The following is a 25,932-nucleotide window of genomic DNA, read 5'->3' as shown; positions in this document are numbered from 1 at the left end:
CTTTATCTCTCTCTCTCTCTCTCTCTCTCTGTATGTCTGGCTCTCCAGATTTCATTATCAAAGAGGCACAGCCCAGCAGAGAACTTGGTCAGCAGCCAGGCACAGTTTTTTCTTCTTCTTGTCCTTTGTCAGGTCTTTGTTCCGCCCCTGGCTACACTCTAACAGAACCACTTACTGGTGATTAAAAGGAGGGGACTCGGCGGCGGGGGCGGCGCCTGCGGGCGCGGGGGCCCAGCGATTGGGTTCACCCTCGGGGGCTGCGCTTTCTTAAGTGCCAGCCAGCGGCCTTCGGCCGACCCCCAGCCGAGCGCCGACCCGTTGCCCCGGTCGTCAGCCGCGCGCAGCAGAGCCTGGCCACCGACTCCCGTTTGGCGGCTGCGGACGGGCGGACAGACAGACGGACGGCGGTGGCGACCGAAGGCGCGGAGTCGCGCGCGGCGGGAGGGCAGAGAAATCCTTAGGGCGGGCAGGAGCCAGACCCGCAGCCTCCCGCCGACAGCGCCATGGACGGCACCGGCAACTCCACCCTGCTCTTCGGCCCGTCCTCGCTGCCGCCGGACAACTACACCTTGTCGCCCAACGCCAGCAGCCTGAGCCCCGGCCCAGACGCCGCCCTGGCGCCCGCCTCCAGCGCCGGCCCCAGTCCCGGGCTCAGTGTCGCGCCGGGGCCCGGCGTCAGTTTCCGCCCCGGCCCCACTCCGACCCTGACGCCGACGGCCGGCTGCTTCACGGGTGGCGCCGCCGGCCCGAGCCCTACCCTGTTCGCTCCGCCCGAGGCCGCCCACGAGCCCCCGTTCTGGGACACGCCGCTGAACCACGGGCTGAACGTGTTTGTGGGCGCCGCCCTGTGCATCACCATGCTGGGCTTGGGCTGCACGGTGGACGTGAACCACTTCGGGGCGCACGTCCGTCGGCCGGTGGGCGCGCTGCTGGCCGCGCTCTGCCAGTTCGGCTTCTTGCCGCTGCTGGCCTTCCTGTTGGCGCTCACCTTCTCCTTGGACGGGTCGGCCGCCGTGGCGGTGCTCCTGTGTGGCTGCTGTCCCGGCGGGAATCTCTCCAACCTGATGTCCCTGCTGGTTGACGGCGACATGAACCTCAGGTACGGAGCCGCTGTCCGGTAGGCATCTTTCTTCTCCCAGCCAACCGCGTTGACAGCCATGCGTTCAAGACCAAGGAGGGAGGAAGGAGAGGCGGTTAGAAGGAGGCGCGGAAGAGGGGAGAAGAAACTGGAGATGATGGGGACGCCCGCCCGGGCTTTGGAAGTCCAGGCAAACATGAAGAGGCAGGGTTGGAGGGGAGAAGATCTAGACGGGGACAGAGGTGCTCCGAGGGTCCTGGGGTCTCATCCACAGCGCCCTCCCCACCCTCCCTGAGTGTTGGGCTGTCAGTGCAGGTTTGCAGGCCCCGGAAGACAAAGGAAACTGGGAAGTCTGAAGCCAGGACTCACGGGAAATGTAAAAGCAAAATAGGACTGTTGGCTCCAATAAAGAAAGTAATCTCCTATGTAAGACAATATAGTTGAGGTTAATCCAACAAGTAGTATTCAGCAGCTTTACCATGCCTTACAGGGTGCTTTGGAGGATTAAAAAGAAAACAGAAATGTCCCTTGCCCTCACAGCCATCCAGACTGTAACCAGCTCCATAGGCTGTAAAAAGCAGAGGGCAGCAGTCCTGAGATTTTTCTTCTCCTGCCTGGAGTTCATGTTTCAGTTGGGCTTAGCCATGCTGCTCTCTTGGTGCTCCCCTGGCATGAAGCAGGTTCTTCCCTGACTTCAAGCTGGGGGACTTGCAGTCTCCCCCGTTTTCTTCTACCCAATGTTCAAGCAAGGCTCTTTGGCTCAAAGCCCATTCCAACTTCTGTCCATTCCCTTTTCTGCAGCATCATCATGACCATCTCTTCCACGCTCCTGGCCCTGGTCTTGATGCCACTGTGCCTGTGGATCTACAGCCGGGCTTGGATCAACACTCCTCTGGTGCAATTACTGCCCATAGGGACAGTGATCCTGACTCTCTGCAGCACTCTCATCCCTATTGGTTTGGGCGTCTTCATTCGCTACAAATACAACCGGGTGGCTGACTACATTGTGAAGGTAAGGTCACTCTTCCCTTTGCATACTTTACACACGTAGAGAATCCTTGGTCTCTGACCCATGGCTGAAACAGTGAGAAGTTTGGGAAAGAGAAGTAAGGAAGAAAAGGACTGGGTAGCCCTTGCATGGATAAACTTAAAAAAAAAAAAAAAAAAAAGAAAAGTTTATGCCACAAATATAACTTCTGTTCCATCTTTTGGAACTTCAAAAATAATAGCTTTAATTAAGACACCGGGTTAATTAAAAACAGCATAAGAGAACTATCAGTATTCATGGGAGGAAACAGATCATGGGGGGAAAAGATGACAGTGCAATTAAATGGCAACATGTTTTCCACTAAGAAGTCATGTATTACTAAAAATCAAAGCAGTTGAAATAAAATTAATAGGATTTGTGCAGTACTTTTGAAATGCATTACAGTACTCTACTTTTTAAAAGTGGAACTCTAATTCTGAGAAACTCTGTAGAAGTTTCCTTTAAAATGTTTTATTAATTTTCTAAAAGTAAGTTTACACTAATAAGACAAAAAGTAATTTAAAAATTACATCGTAAAAAAATTACATCGTAGAATATAATAGAATACACAAAATATTGGCTTTAAAGCACAAAATAAAATTAGGTCCTGGGTAAATAATGCAGAATATATTCACATTACTAAATTTGTGTTTCTTTTTCCTTTCCCATTGCAATATTTCATATGGTTTCTAAAGGTAGTGGAAGAATGGGATTTCTATTATTTTGTGCAATATTTCCAAAATTGCTTTATTTTAAAAAATTGATGCTTTTTGTAGCAGTAGAGATTTTGTAATAGTTGATTGGAGAAAAAATTTAAATATTTCTAAATTAAACTTTCTTTGAAAACTCAAAACTAGTAGTAAATAAGAGTAAATCATGAACAGGATTCTCATTTTAGGAAGTTAATCAAATAAAATACATAACGAATTAGTCTAATTAGTGTAAAACGTACATGCAAATTCCTTCAGACAATGAAGAGAAAAAGGATCACTCTAATGTTTCAATTATGTAGGTTTAAGAAGACAATCTTTTGTGTTTTACTTATATTATACCAAAGTAATCTGATTATACAGAGGGGCTAACTTTTAATAATATGAAAAATAGAGGGCTCTTTTCAGTACATATATCCAGCCTTGAGTAAAAAAATTATGCTCTATTGTAAGCATATATATACTCTGAATGTAATATATATGTACATGTAAATATACATATTTGTTATATGTTATACATAATATATCTATAGATCATCTTGATCATTAAGAACTTACTAAGCTTGATCATTAAGGTTATACTATTAATGTGATGGCATTTACTGTAAAACCTTGGGAATTCTAAGAGAAAGTCAAATAACCTATTTCCATGCTAAAAACAGGTAAACATACTTAAATAACAGACAATTCAATAAGACAGTGTAACTTTGAGTTTAAGCTGACCCTATTCCATAGCCAGCACACTCATTAAGATCCACTTCATAATATTTTTATACTTTTGCAAACACTTTAAAATGAGCATTCAGTGTCAGTGCTCACCCAAGTGATTTTAAATGGTTCAAAGGAAATGTTAGAGCCAATAGTTTCACAATGAAGAATCAGACTTCCTCTCAAAGCTATTGATGTAGACACACTTTGAAACTTAATATAAGTTTGGATTTATAAAAGTTTGGTTTCTGCTAATTCTACATTTGTAACATGAGTATCTTATATAATAATTACTTCAGCACCATTTAAGGTAGACTTTTTGACCAGCCCAGATAAATTTTGAATAATCTTTTAAAGAATATAAAGTATATGCCAATCCCATAGACTCCAAAAGGGTATCCTCCCAGATATCTAGGGAACCAGAAGCAACACTTAAACTGTTCTGGATCTGTAGTCTCCCTCACAGACACCCACCCAATCCCCTCCCCCATTAAAAAAAAAGCTACGGATCTGAAGGAGAACTAGGAGAAGAATTTTTAGGTTTCCACCTTACTGTTTACAAGCCTGTCTTATTTGCATGAGTGAAATGTACCAGTCAGACATCAAGATGACACACTGTTTTATACAGTCAATTGTTTTTATCTAAAATCCTTCTATTCCTAAACGTCATTAGAGACTTACATGTGGGAGTTTTCTCATGAACAGGTGAAAAAGCAGGGAGTTGCAGGATTACAAAGAATTCCTCACATCTTATGTTTACATTTTTTTCTTTTCTCTTACCTAATCTAAGAGTTGGTAATTGTTTGGGTATTGCTAACAATTCTCTGAGCTATAAAAGTATTTTGAAGGTTAAAAATATCAGACACTCAGTTTCATAAATCAATAGGCTTTTATGTCCTGTGTAAAACCAGAACGAATTTCTTATGGAAAACACTGGGTCCTGTTCAGGGAAAGCAATGTCCATCTGTCCACTCTATTCATTAGACCATACCTGGTGTCTTGGGCTCAGTTCTAACTGCTTTGTTTTTAAGAGGCATATTCACAAATTAAACGAATGCTCAGAACAGTCAGGACTCCAAAACAGAGTTATGGAATGAAGGCTGAAAGCCTGGGACAGACTGCCCCCAGAGAAGGGTAGCCTTCCCCTCATAACTGGTTTTTAAACTTTTGGAGGCTGTTTTGCAGGAGGAGTAGTCTGTCTGGTCTGTGCTGCTCCTGAGGGCGTATCCAAGACAATGGCTAGCAGTTATAGAAGGCAAATTGTCACTAGACATAAAGACAGGTTGCCAAACAATTAGAGCTGTCTGACATGGCCTGGATACCTCCTGAAGAGGTGATCTACCCATCTTCAGAAGTACTGTCAGAGACTTTTAATGGCGAAGATCTCCATTCTGTGTGGGAGGTCAGACTAGATGACTCTCCTCTTCCAAGAGCCCAGGATCCCCTTGCCTGAATCCCTCTCCAACTATCTTACTTTTGATGGCTTGTTTATCCATGTTCTTTTACTAGGTTTCCCTGTGGTCTCTGCTAATGACGCTGGTGGTCCTTTTCATAATGACCTGCACTATGTTAGGACCCAAACTGCTGGCAAGTATTCCTGCAGCTGTTTATGTGGTAGCGATTTTTATGCCTTTGGCAGGCTACGCCTCAGGCTATGGCTTAGCTACTCTCTTCCATCTTCCACCCAACTGCAAGAGGACCGTGTGCCTGGAAACAGGGAGCCAGAACGTGCAGCTCTGTACCGCCATTCTAAAACTGGCCTTTCCACCGCAAAACATAGGAAGTATGTACATGTTTCCCTTGCTTTATGCCCTTTTCCAGTCTGCAGAAGCAGGGATTTTTGTTTTAATATATAAAATGTATGGGAGTGGAATATTGTACAAGCAAGATCCTCTAGATGAGGATGAAGATACAGATATTTCTTATAAGAAACTAAAAGAAGAGGAAATGGCAGACACTTCCTATGGCACCGTGAAAGCAGATAATTTAATTATGATGGAAACCACTCAGACTTCGCTCTAAATATGGGGATACACACGGGAGTTTATCTTGCTGAAACATTACTTCATGTTTATGGTCTGTGGTAGTGTCTATGGTTTACATAAAGAACAACAATTGGTTCACATTATTATACATGTAAACAATTTTGATCTGCCCACCATAAGGTTGCATTGGTATATTAACCAAGCGTTTTCATAAATTACAAATCAATGTCGTAATATAACTTGCACCTGGGACTGCTAGGGTGCCGCCTGAACAAATGTGCTTTTTGGTTTTTCACCGTTACCGATTTCTATGATTGTTTCAAATATGTTAACTCTTAGAAAACAGGGTCTTGGAAATGTAGAATTTTGATGCACTATCTTATATGAGTAAAAACATGCTATATTTGTAAAGCATAATTGAGTTTAATGTAATTGTTGTTAAAAAAAAGTGTGCTTGCTCGGCTTATAAATACTTGACATTGTTAAAATTTGACCTGTATTCAGAAAAATCCCCAAACAGGTCTATTAAACAATGAAATATAGTATTTTATTGTCCAACCTGTATCAAATCAGAGAAAAATTACATTAACGTATTTGATTACTTGACCTGGTATCTATTTGTAACGAGCGGCCAACATGTTTGTAGTGGACAAGGCATTTGCTTTCAGCTGGGGACTGATTTGGTCTTCTGCATTTATGTAAACACACCCTAAATCAGTTTCTCTTTTGGAAAGATTATTTGGTTAGGAAAATCCGTAGAGCAGACTGTCTACCCCAGAGAAGAGCAACAGTCATCAGACCCTCGTGGTACTCACAGCACCTCCTGGTCACCGTTTGAGGTGGGGGGTTGGGGGCGCGGCGGGGGTGGAGTACGTTCTCCAAGGGAGAAAACGATTAGCCTAGACACAGATGCCCTGGAATGCTTTCCCTATGCACTTACTGAAAGGATTCAGTGCGTAGATTTCTCAGGGCAGCCCTGAGATGATGAAATAACCTACAATCTGAGATCGTAGGTATCAGACCCAAAGCAGTTCCCCCAAACCTTCGCATTTTTGCCCACTAGCCAGAGGCAATCAGCCTCGCCTCAGCTTCCCGCGCGGCGCCGACGATCACCCAGGGCTGGGGACCACCTGGCTCAGCGAATCGCCGTGATGGTTCTCCTGCTGGTATCCTCTTCACCTGGAGCCAGTTCACTTACAGACCAGTTCTGCTTCGCAAAGAAAGCCTTCTTTGCAGATCATCTCGGGGTATTTGTGCCAACCTCCGGGTGTGGGAAGTTCCCACACCGAGAAAGTCTGGCGGGGGCCCCTCCGGCGGGGACACCAGCGGGTGGCGGGGAGGGTGCGGGGGGCCGCGCGGCGCGGCCAGCGGGGGTGGGGCCCACGCCCGGCTGCCCCCGGGAGGTCGCCTATTTAGGACGCGGGGGCTGGCAGGAGCGGCAGGGGTGCGCTGATGGCTGCCCTGGGGGACGAGGTGCTGGACGCTTACATGTACCCGGCGTGCGCCCTCTACTCGTACCCCTACCCCTACCCGGCCGCCGCCAAGGGCAAGGGAGCGGCGGGCGGGGGGGGCTGGCGGCACCGGGACGGCGGCTACCCTCCCGTTGCCTCCTCGTCTGACGGCGCGGCCTCGTCGTCTTTCCCGGGCTACGGGCAGCTGGCGGCCGCCGAGTACTTCCACAGCTACCAGCGGGCGCAGCTCATGGCCCTGCTGTCGCAGGTGGGCCCCGGCCTCGCCCCGCGGCCCGGCCGGGCCAGCATTCGGGACGTGGCCGTGCAGGTGAACCCGCGCCGCGACGTCTCCGTGCAGTGCTCGCTGGGGCGGCGTACGCTGCTGCGCAGGGCCCGCGAGCCCGGCCCTGACCCCGAGGGCGTGGCGGGCGCGGGCGGCAGCTGCCCGGCCTCCCCGGAGCTGGTCCGCCGGGGCCCCGAGCAGGGCAGCCCGCCAAGCGGCGCCCCGCGGCCCGTGCGCTTCCCGCGCACCGTGGCGGTGTACTCGCCCGTGGCCTCCCGCCGCCTTGCCACCCTCCTGGAAGGGGCCGAGACTGCGGCGGCCGAGCAGAGGCCCGGGGCGCCGGACGGAGAGCGAGGGCCGCCAGCTGCGAGGCCCCGAGGCCCCGAGGAGGGAGAGGGGTCGGCGAGGAAGGAGCCCCAACGGCCGCAGTCCGAGGAGGACGAGGCCCAGGCCGGGGTACCGGCGAGCAGGGAGCAGACCCCGCCGGTGGCCGGCGCCCCGGACGCCGCGGGCGAGAGGTGGTCGCCGCGGAGCCCCCAGCCGGGCAAGGAGCGCCTGCGCTTCCAGGTGAGTCCCGAGTCGGCCAGGGAACCGGCGGAGGAGCCCCAGGCCTGTGCGCCCTCCTGGCTCGCGTCCCCGTCCCCGCCCCGCGGCTGCTCGCGACACGTGGAGGCGCGCGCTCCCTTAGGCGCGGGCACTTCTGTGTGCCTTTCGGCAGCTGCTGAAGTCGTCCTTCTCCGGCAGAATTCAATCCAGTGTAGCTTGCGTGTTGCTGCGATGGTAAAACACCGGTTGCGCAGGGGTGGCCGAGGAAACGCCCTTTTAACATTCTTATACCGAGCGTATTTTCTGTATAAAGCTCTGACCACGGGAGTGTAGTCCTGTGTTGATCCTGCACTGGATGATCTAGGATGGGTCTCGAAACATCAGAAGGTGAACTTAACTGGCAAAGAGAGTTGATTCCCAAGGATCCCACTCACATTTTCTTATTCGGTGTGTTAGAAACCGTTAACAGTTGACTACTGGGGTCCCAGTCAGGATCTTCTCTTGCCCTTAAGACGCACCCCTCTTCAGAAATCTAATAGCACTGCTAGAGCATCTGCGCTGTGCTGCATTGCTGCCTGAGAGGAGCAGGCTTGGAAGGCCACTTGGTACTTGCCTGAAACTTAAAAGGCTGGAGCACACTGAGGGGTTGTAACCCAGGGGAGTGGAAAGGCATGAGAGGTAGTAAGAGGCCCGGAAGAGTCCTTTTTGGGGTCTCTTCCAGGCTCCCCAGGGCTGTTTAGTGGGGGTGGGGGAACACAGAGTGAATCAAGTTTGTGCCCAAGCTGTGCGCACTCCAAGCTGTGCGTGATCTTAAGTCTTTACCTTCCTGGGCTTCAGTTTGCTCACCTGTGAAATTGCTCAGTGTCCTCCAAAGTTCCTTCCAATTCTAAAGGCCTAACTCCAAAAACTTGTTTATAACTTGTTTCTCACTGAGAAAGAAGAACTTAAGAATAAGGTAGTACTACTTTTGTTCATATTATGTGTGAATTATGGCTTATCCGTATTTTAGATTCCCAGCACCACTGTTTGGTGGAAACTTAAATAGAAGCATAGAGAACTTTTTTCAAGGTGTTCACCCAAGATCATTTTAGGATGCAGAGTCTAGTTTCTTTTCTTGAGTTTAACCACTGCATTCATGTGTGTTCTAAGATCAGACCTATTCTACAGAGAGAAGCCCTCCCTGAAGAATCCCAAAGTTCAGGAACCCTATGTGTTTGGCTTTCCCCTTGCCTGCCTGAGGGAAAACACCTGTTTAGTAATCTGTTAATTTGCTTTATGAACCAAGATAATCCGGTACATAAATTCCAGTGAGCCCTTGCTTTTCTACTTGATTAAGCCATTAGCTTTCCTAATGATTACGTTGTGGACACGGACTTCAACCTGATTCTACTTTCCTCCAAGATATGGAGTGGAGTTGCCAGTTTTAAGTATCAGATCCTTTCCAAGCTTCTGAGATGAAGGCTAATTCAGATGTCATGTCGGTTAAACTCTGCTATCCGTTTGCTCAGTTCTTAGAACAGAAATATGGCTACTATCACTGCAAGGACTGCAACATCCGATGGGAAAGTGCCTATGTGTGGTGTGTACAGGGCACTAACAAGGTAAGAAATGCCCTGTAACTGGCATCATCCTGACAAAAGGTTCAGGAGGGTTTTGCTCTAAGTTTTTCCTCTTTCCCATGACAGGTTTACTACAAGCAGTTTTGCAGAACATGTCAGAAGTCTTATAACCCTTATCGAGTGGAGGATATCACCTGTCAAGTAAATTGAATGTTTGTATTTTGTGTCTGAACTGGGTAGTGATTAGAAGATTTGGGGGTAGTTTCTTGAATGTATTTCCTAAAAGAGCCTAGATTTCCGGTGACCTGAGGTTTTGATTTCTTTCTGGAAGGAGTTGTAGAAATAATAGTTAACTGGGAAACAAGGCCTTGGTGTTAGTTTTCTCCTGCTCTTGCAAACCTCAGTCATGTGAACGTCTCTAGAAGCTGTTGCCTCACTTGCAGTGTGGAAGAATGTTTGCTTTGCCTGCGACTCAGCTGAATGTAGGAGAAAGTAAACTTAGAAAACAGATTATCTTTCTACTACTATGAAGTAGTAAAGGTTGACAGTTTTACCCAAATGCGTTTTATGAAGCACATACCCAAGTTAAAGTATTTAGTAAAAGCACGGGTTTTTTTAAAGTTTCCATTTTGCCTGTGAGTTCAGGAAGGGATTTGTTTTGAAGTAAACCTAAGTTGCTTTAGCTTTAACCCTAAGCTTTATGGGGTTAACTGGTAACACGTTGTTTGTTACTGTTAACTGAGCACTGCACTGTGATAAAGGGCTCTGTTAATCGAAGAGGGAGAAGTGACTAAACTTGCCTGTTAATCACACAGCTAGTGGAGCTTGACTTGCCAGTAGAGACAGCCTAATCAATGCACTTGACTCCAGGTGGATGCCGGAAGCATGAACACTGCAGGGTGGGTGGAGAGAAATTAAGTATGGAAAACTCAGACTAATCTAGGTCTTGGGAAGAGTAGGGTAAATTCTAAAGTAGGAGAGAGGAGTTTGACAATGCAAGCGAACTTTCTAACCGCTCTGCTCTCGGCCCAGCAGTTGCTGCTCTGCCTTCTGCCTCAGCTTGAGGTCCTTCGCAGCAGGGAGAGGGCCAAGGTTAGCCACTGGTGCCAGGCCTGCTACTGGTTCCTGGCCTCACACCTTCGATGTTGTTAAACTCCTCTCTCCTGCTTGCTTGTTCTCCAGCCTTCAAGGGCAGGGAAGGATTTCCTCTTCAACTGTTTTAAAAGAAACTTCACAATTCAGAGCTGAATCCTGTGCAACATGGGAGCAGGACTGCATGATAAAATGCTCTACTCCTCCCATCCTTCTCCTTGCTAGGAAGGGATGTAGACAGAACAAGATTAGCACAGGACTTTGCTTAGAGTGCATTCAGTTAGTATTTGAATGGACTAGAAAAATAACTTTGAAGTTCCAGGACATCACCAAGCGTTTATGTTCTGTATGTACTTCTCACTTTTTTTTCAGAATTGTAAACAGACTAGATGCTCCTGCCCAGTAAAAGTTCGCCACGTGGACCCCAAAAGGCCCCACCGTCAAGATCTGTGTGGGAGATGCAAAGGCAAACGCCTATCCTGTGACAGCACTTTCAGTTTCAAATATATCATTTAAATGAATGTGAAAAAACCAAAACACTGGTCCTGCTGAACGGGTGCTAGTGGAGCAGACAAGTGAGCTTTTTTCCATGCCCCTCCTCCTCCTCTCTGCCGCTCCCTCAAAATACTTCGTGAAAGGCTGTATTTGACAAAGCTGTCAAATAAAAGCATTGCAAAACAATTGATACACTGTGTAAAATCCTTAAGATTTAGGAGAGCCTGTCTTGTCTTAACAGTCTGGGCCTTTTACTTTAATATTTGTCCATTGCTTACAGAGCAACTAGGTTAGTCACTTGAGAGAAAAGTGTAGAGGGGACTCACATGTGAGGTTTACTACTTGTAGGTCTGTAGGGCTGATGCCTATAAGAAATTAATTGAATAAAAAGCCATCTATTAAGATGAGCATCCTTCTGGGGCAGGTGGAGGCTAGAGCCAGGCCTTGACGTTTGAGGGGACTCTGATGTTTGGGGATGGGTAACGCAGAGTCAGAACCCAGAATGGCTGGCTTACAGATGATCTCGGTTTAGTCAGTGCTGAGGGAGAAAGGCTTTGAGAGCTGGTGACATGCTAATCACGATGTCACAGGTACGGATGGGAACAGCGTGGCTAAGGGCAGCTTTAAGATGTTAAATAACTTCAAGTGGACTTCAGCTGGTAATTTGTTAACTTAAAAAAAAAAAAAGTCCTCCTAAATGTATTTAAAGATCCAGTTAGAGGCAGCTTTATTTAGCCTTTGTCATTATGGACTTGCAGTTCTGTAAGTGGAAACAGTGTTTGGCGCCATCGGACAGGGATTCTCATCCTAAACTGATTACCAAGCTTTCTACCTGATTACCAAGAAAACACTGAGACCCAGCACCAGGGCTCTCCCAGTGCAGGGATGGGGGTGGGGGATGACATGAGGGATTTTAATGAAATCAGAGTTGAGAGCTGTTGATTTCTTGGTTACAGAAACCACATAATTGGAACCAGGTGCTAATTAGGCCTCCTTCCAACTTTCTAAGCATGCCATTTTTAAGTTAACCCTTACTACCTTATAGGCCATATATAGTAAGTCTGTTGACATCTTGGATGCTTGTATGTAGACAAATGTGGAGAATAAAAGAAACGAAAATGAGTTTGAAGTCTCTAGAACCCTTTATAGCAAGGGGGAAGGCCTCTAACCATAGGGCTTGGTAAGGTATTTGTAAAAAGGCAGATTCTTAGTTCCCTATCTCTACCGAATCACTACATGGAGGTGAAGCACTGAATAAGCGCCCCAGGTATTGCTTATGGAATTGAAGTGTGAAAACTACAATCAAGTCAGCCTTGTACTTACCGTAGAAAAACATGGCTGTGGGCTCTGCCCTCATAAAACTTCCAGTGTAGCGGGTAGATGGCCATTAATTCCTGTATAGAACGTCTGCAATGCACTATGTGAGACCTACTTGGTGCCTGGTAGGAGGAAAAAAAAGGGATCTGACTTGGGGAGGTCAGGGAAGCCTTGCCTAAAAAATGACACTACAACTGAGCTGAAGTTTGGATGAGTTGAATTAGACAAAGAGGGGAAGAAAGAACTTTTCCAGACTAAGCTAATGTGTGCAAAGGCCCAGTGGTAGAGAAAGCCAGGAGGCCACAGGGGCAGGGATGGGGATGGTGGCAGGTGCAACTGATAGGCCCAGGCTGGGAGGACTCTTTGGACCTTGCTTAGGATGACTGGTTTTCATATGTCATCAGTAAGAATCCACTGAAAGGTTTTAAAGCTGTGGTGGGGCATGGTGACAGATTCACCTTTAAAAAAAAAAAAAAAAATTCACTGGCAGTACGGTGGATGCCTGTGAACCTGTAAGGAGTCTTGCAAAGATCAGATAAAATGGTGGTGGGACCAAAGAGAAATGAAGGAGGAGAACTCTAGGTGTGGGTGAAGGTGATGTGTTTTTGTACTAACAAACACTATTAACTCCTGATGTGGTTGAGGGTAGGTACAGGGATAGGAAACCGGTCTGACTCATGATGTGCAAGGGGTAGATAATATTCACTCTTAAGCATTTGCTGAATGAATGAGGAACAATAGAAATATACCTTCAATGAGTCCTAGGACAAATTCAATGGTTATTAATACAGCTATTAAAATGGCTATTAATCATCCTTTAAGCTTAATATTGTTTGCCATTAATTTTCCTAATAGAGCAGCTAACCCTATTTTACCGCTGAGGAAAGCAAGGATCAAAATATGTGTCACTTAGAGTTAGTGGCCATTCAGACATTGAACAAAGTGGTATAAAAACTCATGATTCCTAAGAGAGTTATGGTGATAACATTCTACCAATAAGGCACTGTCAAACTATGTATAATTGGAAATTTATAAAATTGATTTTTCTTTGAGAGATTGAGAGGCTAGAAGGAAATATCCCAGAATACTGTTCTCTCTGGGTGTCAAGAGAAGTGATTCTAGTTTTGTTCATATTTCTTACATTTACTGAAGTGACAGTGGATTACTTTGAAAATTTAAAAATAAGAATGCCATAAAGTACAATTATTATCACATTGATTCTTATTTCCTCTAGTGTAGGTTATGCTGGTGGATGAGTTCTCATAGACCAAAAGGAGGTACACTCACTCTGGCTTTGGTGAGTCTGTTCCAAGAAAATGTCTGACGATTTCCTAAATTTAAAGTGGATTGTGGGGTGTACCACACCCTCCATCTTATATCACTAAAAGTAGAAAATATTTTCTAAATTGTGTAAAAATCCTTTGGATTTTTCTTCTTTGGAGAAACTGCCAGATATCTTTTTTTAAATTTTATTTTTTAATTTATTTGGCTGCACTGGGTCTTAGCTGTGGCACTCGGGATCTTTTTAGTGGTGGCATGCGAACTCTTAGTTGCGCATGTGGGCTCTAGTTCCCTGACCAGGGATCAAACCCAGGCCGTCTGCATTGGGAGCGCGGAGTCTTAGTCACTGGACCACCAGGGAAGTACCCAGATCTCTTATCTTGTGTGATTTTACAAACTTACTGTTTAAAAATGATAAATTTAGGGGCTTCCCTGGTGGCGCAGTGGTTGCGCGTCCGCCTGCCGATGCAGGGGAACCGGGTTCGCGCCCCGGTCTGGGAGGATCCCACATGCCGCGGAGCGGCTGGGCCCGTGAGCCATGGCCGCTGAGCCTGTGCGTCCGGAGCCTGTGCTCCGCAACGGGAGAGGCCGCAGCAGAGGGAGGCCCGCATACCACAAAAAAAAAAAAAAAAAAAAAAAAAGATTAAATTTAGTGGGCAAAGGAAAAAGTTTGTATGAGCAAAGACTGGGCTCTGATTGGAACTAAATAAGGTGTTGTTTAATAAATTAAGCATTTGATATATTTTGTTAATAAATGCAAACTTTGGACCCAGAGGACAAGGAGCAAAAAATTATAGGTTTTAAGGACATCTGATTTGCAAAAGGACAATCCTAATGACTTTATATCTGCATCTTGCTTTCTGCATGTGTATTAATCTTTATTACATTATTAATAGACTTAGTTACATATAAATAGGAGAAGGAAATTTCAACTGTTTGGAAGGTTTGGTTTGGGTAATTAGTCAATTGAACTGAATCTGTTCTCCCCTTTTGAAGGAAAATTATTTTTAAGAATAATGAAGGCAACATTTGAAAAGTTCCTTAATTATGCACACTCTAATCATTCATCCTTTCTTAAAATACAACACAAACCAACAGCTACAATGCTTTTTATTTTAACAAAAAGGATATAGGATATAAGGAGGGTGAGAAAAATAGGGGATGGTAAGATAGGCTGTAAAGTGTGGTGTGTCTCCAGACACCCACCCCTCTCTTCCTGCCCCGCACCCAGAAGTTATTAAATAATTTAAAGGACACCATTTACAGTACCAGAACACCATCAAAATAATTGTTTTTATCAGGGTCAAAAAATACAGTGATTATGAATGTGCTGTGACCAGTTACAGAATTTTACAGGTAACATAACTCTAGTCAGCAGTCCAGCGGCGTGCACAGGGCCCTCAGTTAATGCACTTGAGCATAATTACATTTCTGGCAGGGGTCTGCACCACCAAGAAAAGGCAAAGCCAAGCATTTCATTTCTACATTCTAAACTCTGGAATCCCAGAGCCCAGTTTAAAAGAAAAGTCACAGTGGATAAGAGATGCATATAAAAAATACAAGGTGTTCCTTTCAAATCAGAGGAATTGTGGGACTACATTCATTTCTTTTACAAAATGCTATTTAAAAAAAGGACAGAGAATCCAGTTCATGTTATGCTACAGGCTTGGACAGCGGAATAAGTATATTGCATGTTTTGGTAGTCAGTCTTCAGGCTTCCTTTCATCTTCCCCCATAGCCCCAGGTTCCTTTAGGGTGAAACATGTGAGTCCTGAATAAACATTATAAAAATGCATTTGCATCTCTCCTTCTTGAATTCTGCAGACTTCAGGGCCTGCAAGTCATATATTTTACCATCAATGACCACAATTTTTTCTTCAGCTTTGTACACCTCTTCTTGTATAACAGTGCATTGCACAAATGTACAAGAAAATACTGGTTTTAATCTATACAGTTTCTATAATAATTATGGAGTAAAATAAGTTAACTTTTCTAATGAGAAGAGCTGACGGGCAGCATACATCTTTATTTTACATTTTAAAGTCTCTGCAGGCATCTACTTTGGTTAGTTATCAACAATCGTAACATAAGCACTGATCAGAGAACTGAGCAGCATTCCAATAACGTTAACAGATATATTATTTCTTTTTGAAATACTGGGAAAGCCCAGTTTTAAAATATTATTAAAATGTTCTAACATTTACACACTATGAAGAGTTAGATCTAATAAAATAAAATTTTTTCAAAAATAATCTTGCAGTGCTCTTTTAGGCATGCTCTGAGACGTTATCACCAAACATCCATACCTTGAAAATATGACTATCACATATTCACACATCTCAGCTCGCACACACACACACAATTCCTTATACAGACCCAAAAAACAAAACACCCACGCCCTTATCCCACATGTTGGAGAAAAAAAAAAAAAAAATCAATGGTTTTTGCAAAGAAGTCTTTCTGTGTATATCTATCCGACTGGATGTTCTTCATGTAGATGATTAAGTATCAGTTGTTGATTATGCTTGTGACTACTAGAAATCCAAGCATCTCTGCAGGTCTTCAGCTAAAATGAACCAGCCTCGATTTCAGCCTCATTTCACCTGCTTTCCAATGTCTCAGTGTTAGAGGCCATTATTGCAGACATTCTTAGAATTCTTTTCTTTCTCCAGAAAGTAATGTATTTGTATGCATCACTTTTAGCCCTTTTCTTTTCACGTAGGTAAAGTAATTAAAAAAATTCTTTCTTCATACAGTTATTGTGGGAGGTATTGGCAGCTGTTAAACGATTCGTTTTTTTTTCCCTTCAGATCTGATTCTGACGTTCTTACTTTTTTACCCTGGTAAAGTTTGACAGTGAACTGCAAGGGTCCATAGAAGGTGCTTGTTAATATTCTTAATCGCCTTCAGTTTAGTCTCTTCCTTAAATGCCTGAAGTTTCTCAGAATCCAGTGCTCACCAAATTTCCAATTGGTTTGGCCTGTGCTACGAGTTGGTATGATTGCACCATGCGTAGAGACTCTCTTATTTCTAGATTAAGTTCCATCAATTTGTAGTTGGCTTCTGACATGTCCAGGTCAGAGCCTACGACTGCAAAGCTTCCCGTCTGGCCCAGGGTCTGGTGATGGAAATAGATGTGTAACAGTGTCTGGACAGGGTCATCTTCACAACTGCCAAAGATATCGTTAGGCCAGAGAGATCTGAAAACACACAGAATTTTAAAGTCGTGAGACTCAAAGTAATTATTAAAGATAGCTACTTTTTTTTTTTTTTGGCGGTACGCAGGCCTCTCACTGTTGTGGCCTCTCCCGTCGCAGAGCACGGGCTCCGGACGTGCAGGCTCAGCGGCCATGGCTCACGGGCCCAGCCGCTCCGCGGCATGTGGGATCCTCCCGGACCGGGGCACGAACCCGCGTCCCCTGCATCGGCAGGCGGACTCTCAACCACTGCGCCACCAGGGAAGCCCCAAGATAGCTACTTTTAAGTTAATACCTATAAAAATAATTTCCTGTTGAATCACTGAGGATCTGTTTTACTATTTGAGCAAACATTACTGAAAGTATCACAGAATGAACAAAATCTAAGATTGGTGTCATTTCATTTGTAACTGCACAAAATAAGGTCCTGTTTTTCTTTCACAAAGACATAATATTGAAACATCAAACTGAAAACCAAACCCAATCTTTATAAACTTCCAGTTAGGTATAAAGGCATCTCCTATAAATCCTTTCACAATTTACCTGAAAGCTTTGACTTGTGCTACAGCTGATATAAATTCCTTATTTTTCAAAGTTTCAATTAAAGTATGAATGGCAGTTTCTATAGTCGTTTGTGCAGCTTTGGAAATGTCAATTTCTTCATTTTCTGAGGCGGACTCGGCTTCTTTGAGGATATTTTCCAACTGGGCAAGTTCCTCTGACATGTTGAAGACCTAAAAGAAATAAATATACCTTAAAAGGATCAATTTGTATGTTCAGTAACAAAAAGAGCATTTACTTGGCTGTGAAGATACATCTAATGGTGGTAGTATTTTCTCTTAAAGATTATTTTCAACTGTTAAACTTAGTCCTTACGGGCAGTTAATATTTCAAGTTCTCTGTTCAGTTGGAATAAATAATTTCAGCTGCCAAATAGCAGTCTTTAAATACTCTTGATAAAACAGGTTGTCTTAAGAGTAATAACTGTTACATTGTAATAAGTTAAAATAATTGGTTGCAACCAATGTTTATATTGGTTTTAACATGTGATATATACTTCATCTTGGATAGTAAAAATACATTTATGTTTTTTTTTTGGTAACAGTAGGCCTGGAATTATGGGATGATCATGAAAAAAATTTTTGACAGTGATGAGGAGTCTTTATATTTTTAAGGGTTACTTACCCAGGGTATTTTGTATAAACCAGTACGTGTTTATTTTTTTAAATAAATTTAACCATTTTAGAAAGCGAAGTGATCTCCTCGGTGATAGTTTTGGTACCAGTGGTTGACAAGGGGGAAAGAGACTAAAGTCCCTACTTTTGAATCTATTCATGACACGATTTCTAACATTCGCATGTTTATTCTTGTGTGCATTACTTGAACTATAGAAATACTATGTGGACAAGATGTTAGGGGGTTTCATAATACAATTTTGTCTTTATTGAATTGACGTGCTTTACTTCATTTCTGATTACAGATGATCTGTTGCTGCTACTGCGACCTTTAAGGTGTCGGATCTTTTAAGATCGCTGGATATCTGCTGTCAGATTTACTAACAGGTCCTGAAATAGTATAGTACATCATTTCAAAAACCAATAATGCTTAACTGGGGCGGGGGGTTGGGGAGAAGATTCACTATAAGCGACTTTCACTTCATCGCTCCTGCAAGGAAATATGTAAGTATGTATTTTAATTTCCTAGAATCAGTTACTAATGCCTAGTACAACTGAATATTTACCTCTGCTTCATTTTTTATTGTGTTTATTTGATTGATAAGTTTACAGTAGGCTTGGAACAGAAGCAGCAATTGAAAATGCAATTTGTATAACCTTCGGCAGAGCTCCAGTTCCTAGAAATAAATAACACTGTGTTAAATTTAGGTGTTATTTTCCATATTTGACTAGACAACATATTTCAAATAAAAATTTATAAGTAAATAATTGTTAAAATTTGTTCTGAGCTTTATTTTTCTGCAGTAAGCAAGTTAATATGGTATGAAGTTGATGAAAGACAGATGAAAGATGCTTTGAAGACTGGGATTAAAATAAAAAATTTAAAGATTATTGGTTACATAATTCATTTTTAGTGTGAAGCACATTTTCACATTAGACAAACAGAATTTTTCAGCAGGCAATAAATAGAATGCTTTAAAAAGAATTCACTAGAACTTAAACCTTTAACTTCATAACGAGAAGAATTTACAAGTGCATATACTCTTGCCACATTGAGATGTACATCTCACTGCATTTATCAACAAGTGCTTGACAAAGCAAAAAGTAAAACTCTGGATAACCTCTCACCTAAAAAGTAAGAATAGTTTGTCTTTAAAATGAGTTCCTTTTTTAAAAAAAAAGCAAATCTGTAATCTCACTGAAACAAGACGAAATTAACAAATGCACTTGGATTTTTAAAATTAATATAAAAGGAGACGTGTTAGAGATGTGTATAAAGGCAGCCGCTAGTTGTACAGATTAATTATAAAACCTCATTGTCTTTGTAGGATTGAAACATTTCATGGATTAGGGCTATGCAAAACTGAAGCACACACTACTCTTAAAGCAGTCCATGACAAAACATTGCTAGGTCACAAATGGCAAATGAAAACCAGTTTGTCTGACATGGATAAGTAGTCTATAAATTAAGACAGGTCACTTACTGCTAGAATTTCCATTTGCTAAGCAAGAAGGTGATCGGGTCACAAAAAATACAAAGGAAGAAAAAGACCAAGAATTAGTGTAACAAATCATTTTAACTAGGGTCACAGATGTCCCAGGCAAACTGAAGAACATTTAAAATTACACCCAAAAGAAAAATTTATGATGCTACTTCCAGAATAAAACTTTTTAGACATTTACTGTAACAATCCAGGGTGTTTTTCACTCTTTGCCAAATAACAGCTAAATTACATTTAGGCTACAGTTTATTTCTTGTGCCAAAGCTACAAAGAATAAAACTAGTGGGATATTGGGAAAGTTGGCTACTGAAAGTGGTCTTCTATCTGGGTTTTTATAAGCCTTTCCAAAAAAAAAAAAAAAAAAAAAAAAACCAAATGTAATAAATTTCCGTTAGTAAACTAAAAAACTTCTGATTAGAAAATATGAAATGATTTGCTCTTCTCAAAAAAGAACTGGTTTATAATTTTATGTAATACGTATTTGCCCATGAGAAGATTCTCTCTGGCGTGGCTCATTCTGGGTTGCCTACCCTTTGCTGTCTAAGTCCTAAGTTGCCATAATTAGTGCTGAATCGGAAGGTAAAATATTGAGAGCAGTTGTGTGTTTTAAACTGCATTGCAAATGTAATTTAGTAAACCTCAGAAATTCAACCCAACTAGGTTTGAATCAAACGAGATAACGTAAAATACACAGTGAAACATCCAGTTTATGGAATATTTAAAAATTATTACATTAAAATATCTACAGCAACTTAGACCTAGTCTCATTAATGGAGAAGAATGACTTCTAATTAAAACAGCAATGGCTGTAATGTAAATATTGCTTCTAAAAGTCCTTTCTGAAATCTGCTTTTCTAAATAGTTTCCTCTGAAGCACTGTTTATATAACATTTATTCCTATCAATTTAGAAGGGATTTGCTAAGCAAAGGTGAACTTCAGCTCCGTACTGCTTACCATAAATTATGTAGATGGTCATCCTGTGAGCACAATCCAATGTCAAACATATTAGCATATCTAAATTTCCGAGGTTTTACTTCATACAGTTTTATATGGAAACTAACAACAATTGGAGCTTTTAAATATTTTTTTTCACTTCCATTAGCATAAATAAAAACTGACTCTACACACATTATTATCCAGAGCATCTACTTTGGGATGTAATGGAAAAGAAATCACTGATAAAGTTTACGATCTCCACAACTGTAGGACAAAATTAATTTCATAGCTCTGAATTACCAGAAGTCACACTAAATATGTTAACACTGTACATTTAAAAAGATTGCTTTTTAGTGTACTGAAATTTGCATATACAGTCTTCATTTATTTTTAATATTTATTGATTGCTTATTATGCAAAAGACTATACTGGTATACAGCAAAAGACAATACATAATGTTGTGCGAAAAGGGACCCCCGCTCTCAAGGAGCTGAATGTGAAAGGAGACCTAAGATATCTATGGAAGTCTTCAATGTATAGAGTTTTCAGTTTTCACTTAGTAGAAAACCTCAAGCTATATTAATTGACATAGACTCCTGGAGATGGAACTCATTTTCTTCATGGTAGAAGGGGTATAAGAAATCACTTAGTCTAACCACCTAATTTATATATGAGAAAAGCAGTTTGTTACTTGCCTAAGCCATAGGGGCAAAGACAGAATTAGAACCAAAGGATCTAATTCTAGTCTGGGGTTAATTCCTTATCTTGCCTCGTTTCTTTCTTTACACAGATTATTTGACGATTTCTTTATGACAGAGCAGGATTTGGAGTCAGCCTTCCAAGGTTTGAATCTTAATCTATTTACTTACTGATTTTAGATAAATTAGCTTCTCTAAGCCTCAATTTTAATTTGCATATACTTTTTCTCATTTATTTTAAAATATTTATTAATTGCTTATTATGTATCCTCATCTGTGTAATGGGGCTAACTACAACATCTACTAGACAGAGCTGTAAGGACAGAGATAATGAATGAAATGCTCAGCACAGTGCCTGGCAAATAGTTTACATTTATTGAGAGTACACTGTTATTTTCTCAACATTTCAGTTTTGTAAAACTTCACATTTTTATTACAATAGTACAATAACTTTTACAGTGACTAGAAATCTGTAACAATCTGATGTTGTAAAAGGTTAGAATTCTCATGTCAAATGCAAAGGGTGTTAACTGATTAATACATGTTCCCCATATGAAGTTATACTTCTATTAGAATGATTTGTAGGTCTTAATTTTATCCTCATTTAATGTATGTGTTACATATGTGCACTTTTCTCTAAGCAAATATATTACTATTATTTTCACTGAATTTTATACTAGCAAAAACCATAATTTATCCAATCAGAATTTCAGCTTCGGAAGGGCCAGTATGAACATATATAACAGTACTCAGGTTTGTTATCCTGACCAGACTATTTATCTGTGGAGTACTAATGCAGAATGAAAAAATGTTTAAAGAGGCAGATGCAACTAAAAGTCAACTTGGACTGTCCAGATATTCATCGAGCTTATCTATGGAATGTTATTAAGCTTCAGTCATAAGCTGGCCGTTCATTTTTATTAAAGTGAATTTTTCATTACTAAGCCAATATTCCATTGAACCTAACTTTTATGAAGATTGTTCTGATAACAAAAATGAAAAATGTTACAAATATTCTTTATTTCTAGGAATACCAAGGACATTTGAGCATACATATTATTTTACCTGATACAGAAATATAGCAAAACTAAGAATAAGAAACTTACTTGTGCATCTGTGTTTATCCTATACATGTCTTCTTTGGCACCAAATGTCCTCTTACAATTGTCTAACCACTGAAGAAATAAATAACAGTAAATTTTAATACAGTAATTGCACAATGCATAATGAAATTGGTACTGTAATGGCCTGCTCATATAAAACAACAATCTTGGACCTCCCTGATGGTGCAATGGTTAAGAATCCGCCTGCCAATGCAGGGGACACGGGTTCGAGCCCTGGTCCGGGAAGATCCCACATACCACGGAGCAACTAAGCCCGTGCGCCACAACTACTGAGCCTGCGCTCTAGAGCCCACGAGCCACAACTACTGAGCCCGCGTGCCACAACTACTGTAGCCCGTGCGCCTAGACCCCGTGCTCTGCAAGAAGAGAAGCCACCGCAATGAGAAGCCTGCTGGCCGCAACTAGAGAAAAGCCCGTGTGCAGCAACAAAGACCCAACACAGCCAAAAATACTAAATAAATAAATTAATTAATTTAAAAAAATAAATAAAACAACAGTCTTAAAAAGTGAACTTGAATTTCTAGGACTGGTTGTAGACATAGACTTTCATCTCCGTTTGAGCCGAATCATTTGTATGCAACAAACCCAAGCAGGGGATACTGTGTATGTGGCTACATGCACACGCTGGGGACGGTTTACTGATGGAAACACAATCAGCTGTCTTCTATTCCAGGGCCTTGTGGCGCTCCATTTCAGTAAAGAATATTCATTTTGTAGATTTTATTGGAAATCTTCACAACCTATACTTGACCTTTGTCTATTGTAAGATGGAGAAATGAAAGATGGGCTTCCCCTCCTGTCAATTTAACAAAGGCAACTTAGAAAGAATTAACCAGGTCCATTTGCTTATCGGAAGTGTAATTCTCAGAAGACTGTGTCACTTTTAATTAGTGAAACAGAAACTAAAATACATTTTAAATCTTGTTTTTGTTTCTTTTTCTTTTTTCTTCCTTTTTGGACAGCAATAAATGACAAACGTTATCTCCAATGAATACTGAATACAGAAGCCAAATGTGGATTTTCCTTTTCCAGGGGCTAGTCCTAAAGATGGATATTTATTTAAGGTACCTTTTCCTCGGTCAGATAAAAAGAAAATAATAGCACTATGGTTTAGTGGGGAAAAAACACTGGAGTCATAGAATTTCCAAGCTAAAGTGAAAGCTTAGAACCTTCAAGTTAAGCTCCTAGGTTTCGACAGTTTGATATTATTAATATTACCTGTTCTTTCGACTTCCTAGTTCTTTTTGTGTGAGATTAAATATAATAAAACTAATATATATATATATATGAAGTCATTAGGACTTTGAGAAAAACTACTAGCTACATTGTTTAGTGTGATAGATTAAATATAATAAAACTAATATATATATATATATATGAAGTCATTAGGACTTTGAGAAAAACTACTAGCTACATTGTTTACTCTTTGAAAATCTTTCAGTAGTAGACATCTGAAATTCTCAATTGTAGCTGTTAATGGTCTACATGCAAAGAATGAAAATTAGATGTCTCGGTTGTTTCAAAACAATCTCTTTGACCTTATGTCCCTTTTATCCTGGTTCCTCAGCCTGCAAGGGCCCTTAGGCTCTTTACTTGACAGCATCTCAGAAGAAAAACATGTGAGGCTTTCCTAGTAAGATACAGCTGCTGGCAGTCATTGTCAAAAGCTATCTAGCAGATTTCTTTATATGAGCAAAATTCAGCTGACATCTATCATGGAATCTGTACCTTAATCTTTATTCACTCAAAATGTTAAAATGCCTATACACTTCATCATCATCACAAGTCTGGCCCAGTTTGTCCAAGTATACTGATAAATTTGAAAAAAAATAATTTCAATTGCTTATTTAATGGCCTGTTCTTACTAAATATAATATTTTATACTGTATGCCTATGATATGGCATTTGGGGGGCACTATTCAAAGTAATTATTTCTGATTTTTATTCTGTTACAAGAAAAGCCCCAACCCTATTGTCCCGTGGCTGCACACTGGCCTGCAAAAGTACAGGTCCACACCTTCCCAGTCAGTGTATACAAGATACAGTAGATGGTTTGTGTACAGAATACTCTCCAACTCACATGTTAACAGTCTTCCTGTCATGATGGATTTTTTTTTTTTTTTTTACTCAAGGCTCAAATAAAGGTTAAAATTTAACTGGAGAGGTTTGGCTTCTGGGTATGATGGGGTAGCTTGTATAAGGCCAGTCCTCCAAGAACAACTATGGAAGCTGAATACCACCAGCCAGAAGGATTTACGGAGTTAGAGAAAAGTACTGAAGGGAGCTGTATATTGATTCCAGCATTACCCTAGGGGACTTGCTCATTGATGTCCATGGGCTCAGAAGCTGAACAAAAAGTAGTGGCTTATAGTTCACTGGTCTGGGAAAACAGGGCTATCACAGGTAGTGAGGTACTGAGGGCCAAGATTCTGGAGAAAAGATAACTGCAGAGAAGGGAGCCTACCAATCTGTGTGCAGTTTGCTCTTGGGGCGCTTGTTCCTATGTTTGTCATGTGCAGGAGGAGAGGCTAAGAAAGCAAGTAATAGCATCTGGGAGGATGAAAAGGTAAGCAGAGACTTTTTGGTCTCGTGGTGCTGGCGAGATGAGATAAAAATTGTTCAATTCCTGCAAAGAGAGCAGGGTCCTGATAAATACCCCAGGCTTTCACCTGTGATCCTTAGAAGACTCAAGGAATAATAAAAGAATATATAACTTAAAAACAGAGGGGAAAAACTGAATAATGAAAAATGGTTGATAGAAAAGAAGTTAAGAAAGGAAGGAAAAAGTAACAGAATAGATGGGATAAGAAATGGTGAGATGGTAGCTTAGGAAGGAATCAAATTCATTTTTCTCTTCCATACAAATATTGTAATTGATTCGGCACAATTTACTGAACATTCTTTTCCCACTGCATTGCCACAGCGCCTTTGCTGTAAATTATATGATTATATATGTGTGGGTCTGTTATGTTCTGTTGGTCTATTTGTCTATCTTTATGCCAGCACTACACTCTTTTGAGATTTTTAATAGGTCTTACTGGATGTAGGTCTCACTCTGTTGTTTAGACCTTGTTGTTGCTCTTTTAGGACAAGATTTGGAAGACATTTTCTGTCAAGGGCAGACAGTAAATATTTTAGGTGTTGCAAACCATAGATTTTCGGTTGCAACTATTCAGTGTCGCAGTGCAAAATAGCCATAGACAATAGGTAAACAAATGGGATGGCTATGTTCCAAAAAAGTTTATTTACAAAAACAGGCAGGGAGCCAGATATGACCTGAGGGCTATAGTTTCCTGACCTGTGTTCAAGACTGTAATCAGCCTGTCAATTTCCATTAATATATTGTCTGAAATTTTGAATGAGATTGCATTCAGTCTGTAGATCATTTTGGGGAAAAATGACTTTACACTGTTGAGTTTTTTGATTCATAAACATGGTATAGCCTTCCATTTATTCGGGAGGCCTTTCATTTCTCTCAGGAATAACTGAAATTTTCTGTGTGGAGGTTTGGCACATCTTTAAATAGACTTAATTTGTAGGTATTTGATGTTCTCCTGTTGTAAGTGGCATCTATGGCTGTATAACCAACCACCCCTAAAACTTAATGGCTTCTTAAAACAACAAGATAAATCTTTGTGTTGGCTGGGAGTTTCTTCTGGTCTTGCCTAGGGTCACTCACGAGTCTACAGTCATCTGATGGCTTGACTGGGGCTGAAAGTTCCAAGCTGGCCTTCCTCAAGTGCCTGGCATGCTGGCAGTCAGCTGGA

The 25,932-nt window shown here is 41.7% G+C and overlaps 3 protein-coding genes across 4 annotated transcripts in view; 2 read left to right on the top strand and 1 right to left on the bottom strand.

Moving 5' to 3' along the window:
- Window positions 1-414: 414 nt before the first annotated feature.
- SLC10A4 (solute carrier family 10 member 4) lies at window positions 415-6,039 on the top strand. Of its 2 annotated transcripts, none has more exons than XM_007114520.3 (3): window positions 415-1,099; window positions 1,880-2,090; window positions 5,033-6,039. In XM_007114520.3, the coding sequence occupies exons 1-3, from the start codon at window positions 504-506 to the stop codon at window positions 5,543-5,545; spliced, it is 1,320 nt and encodes a 439-aa protein (XP_007114582.1). In that variant the 5' UTR covers window positions 415-503; the 3' UTR covers window positions 5,546-6,039. The 2 variants fall into 2 exon arrangements, with proteins under 2 accessions (XP_007114582.1, XP_028347321.1); XM_028491520.2 differs by having other exon boundaries at window positions 415-1,117.
- A 921-nt stretch (window positions 6,040-6,960) lies between these two features.
- ZAR1 (zygote arrest 1) lies at window positions 6,961-11,120 on the top strand. Its single transcript, XM_024132015.1, has 4 exons — window positions 6,961-7,809; window positions 9,297-9,389; window positions 9,474-9,548; window positions 10,812-11,120. Exons 1-4 carry the CDS (start codon window positions 6,961-6,963, stop codon window positions 10,953-10,955), a joined length of 1,161 nt encoding a protein of 386 aa, XP_023987783.1. The 3' UTR covers window positions 10,956-11,120.
- Window positions 11,121-14,633: 3,513 nt separating this feature from the next.
- FRYL (FRY like transcription coactivator) overlaps window positions 14,634-25,932 on the bottom strand; it is a 248,563-nt gene continuing 237,264 nt past the window's right edge. The window contains exons 60-64 of the mRNA XM_007114521.4: window positions 22,148-22,216; window positions 19,389-19,406; window positions 18,471-18,581; window positions 17,273-17,463; window positions 14,634-16,732 (exon numbers count right to left, since the gene is read on the bottom strand). Of these exons, the coding sequence (XP_007114583.2) occupies window positions 16,474-16,732; window positions 17,273-17,463; window positions 18,471-18,581; window positions 19,389-19,406; window positions 22,148-22,216 (648 nt within the window). The 3' untranslated portion in view covers window positions 14,634-16,473. The remainder of the gene's footprint in view (window positions 16,733-17,272; window positions 17,464-18,470; window positions 18,582-19,388; window positions 19,407-22,147; window positions 22,217-25,932) is intronic.

This window comes from Physeter macrocephalus, chromosome 7 (genome assembly GCF_002837175.3).
Source record: "Physeter macrocephalus isolate SW-GA chromosome 7, ASM283717v5, whole genome shotgun sequence".
Taxonomy (NCBI): Eukaryota; Metazoa; Chordata; class Mammalia; order Artiodactyla; family Physeteridae; genus Physeter; species Physeter macrocephalus.
The sequence above is the reverse complement of the archived record's forward strand: the minus strand, read 5'-3'. Positions and strand labels throughout refer to the sequence as shown.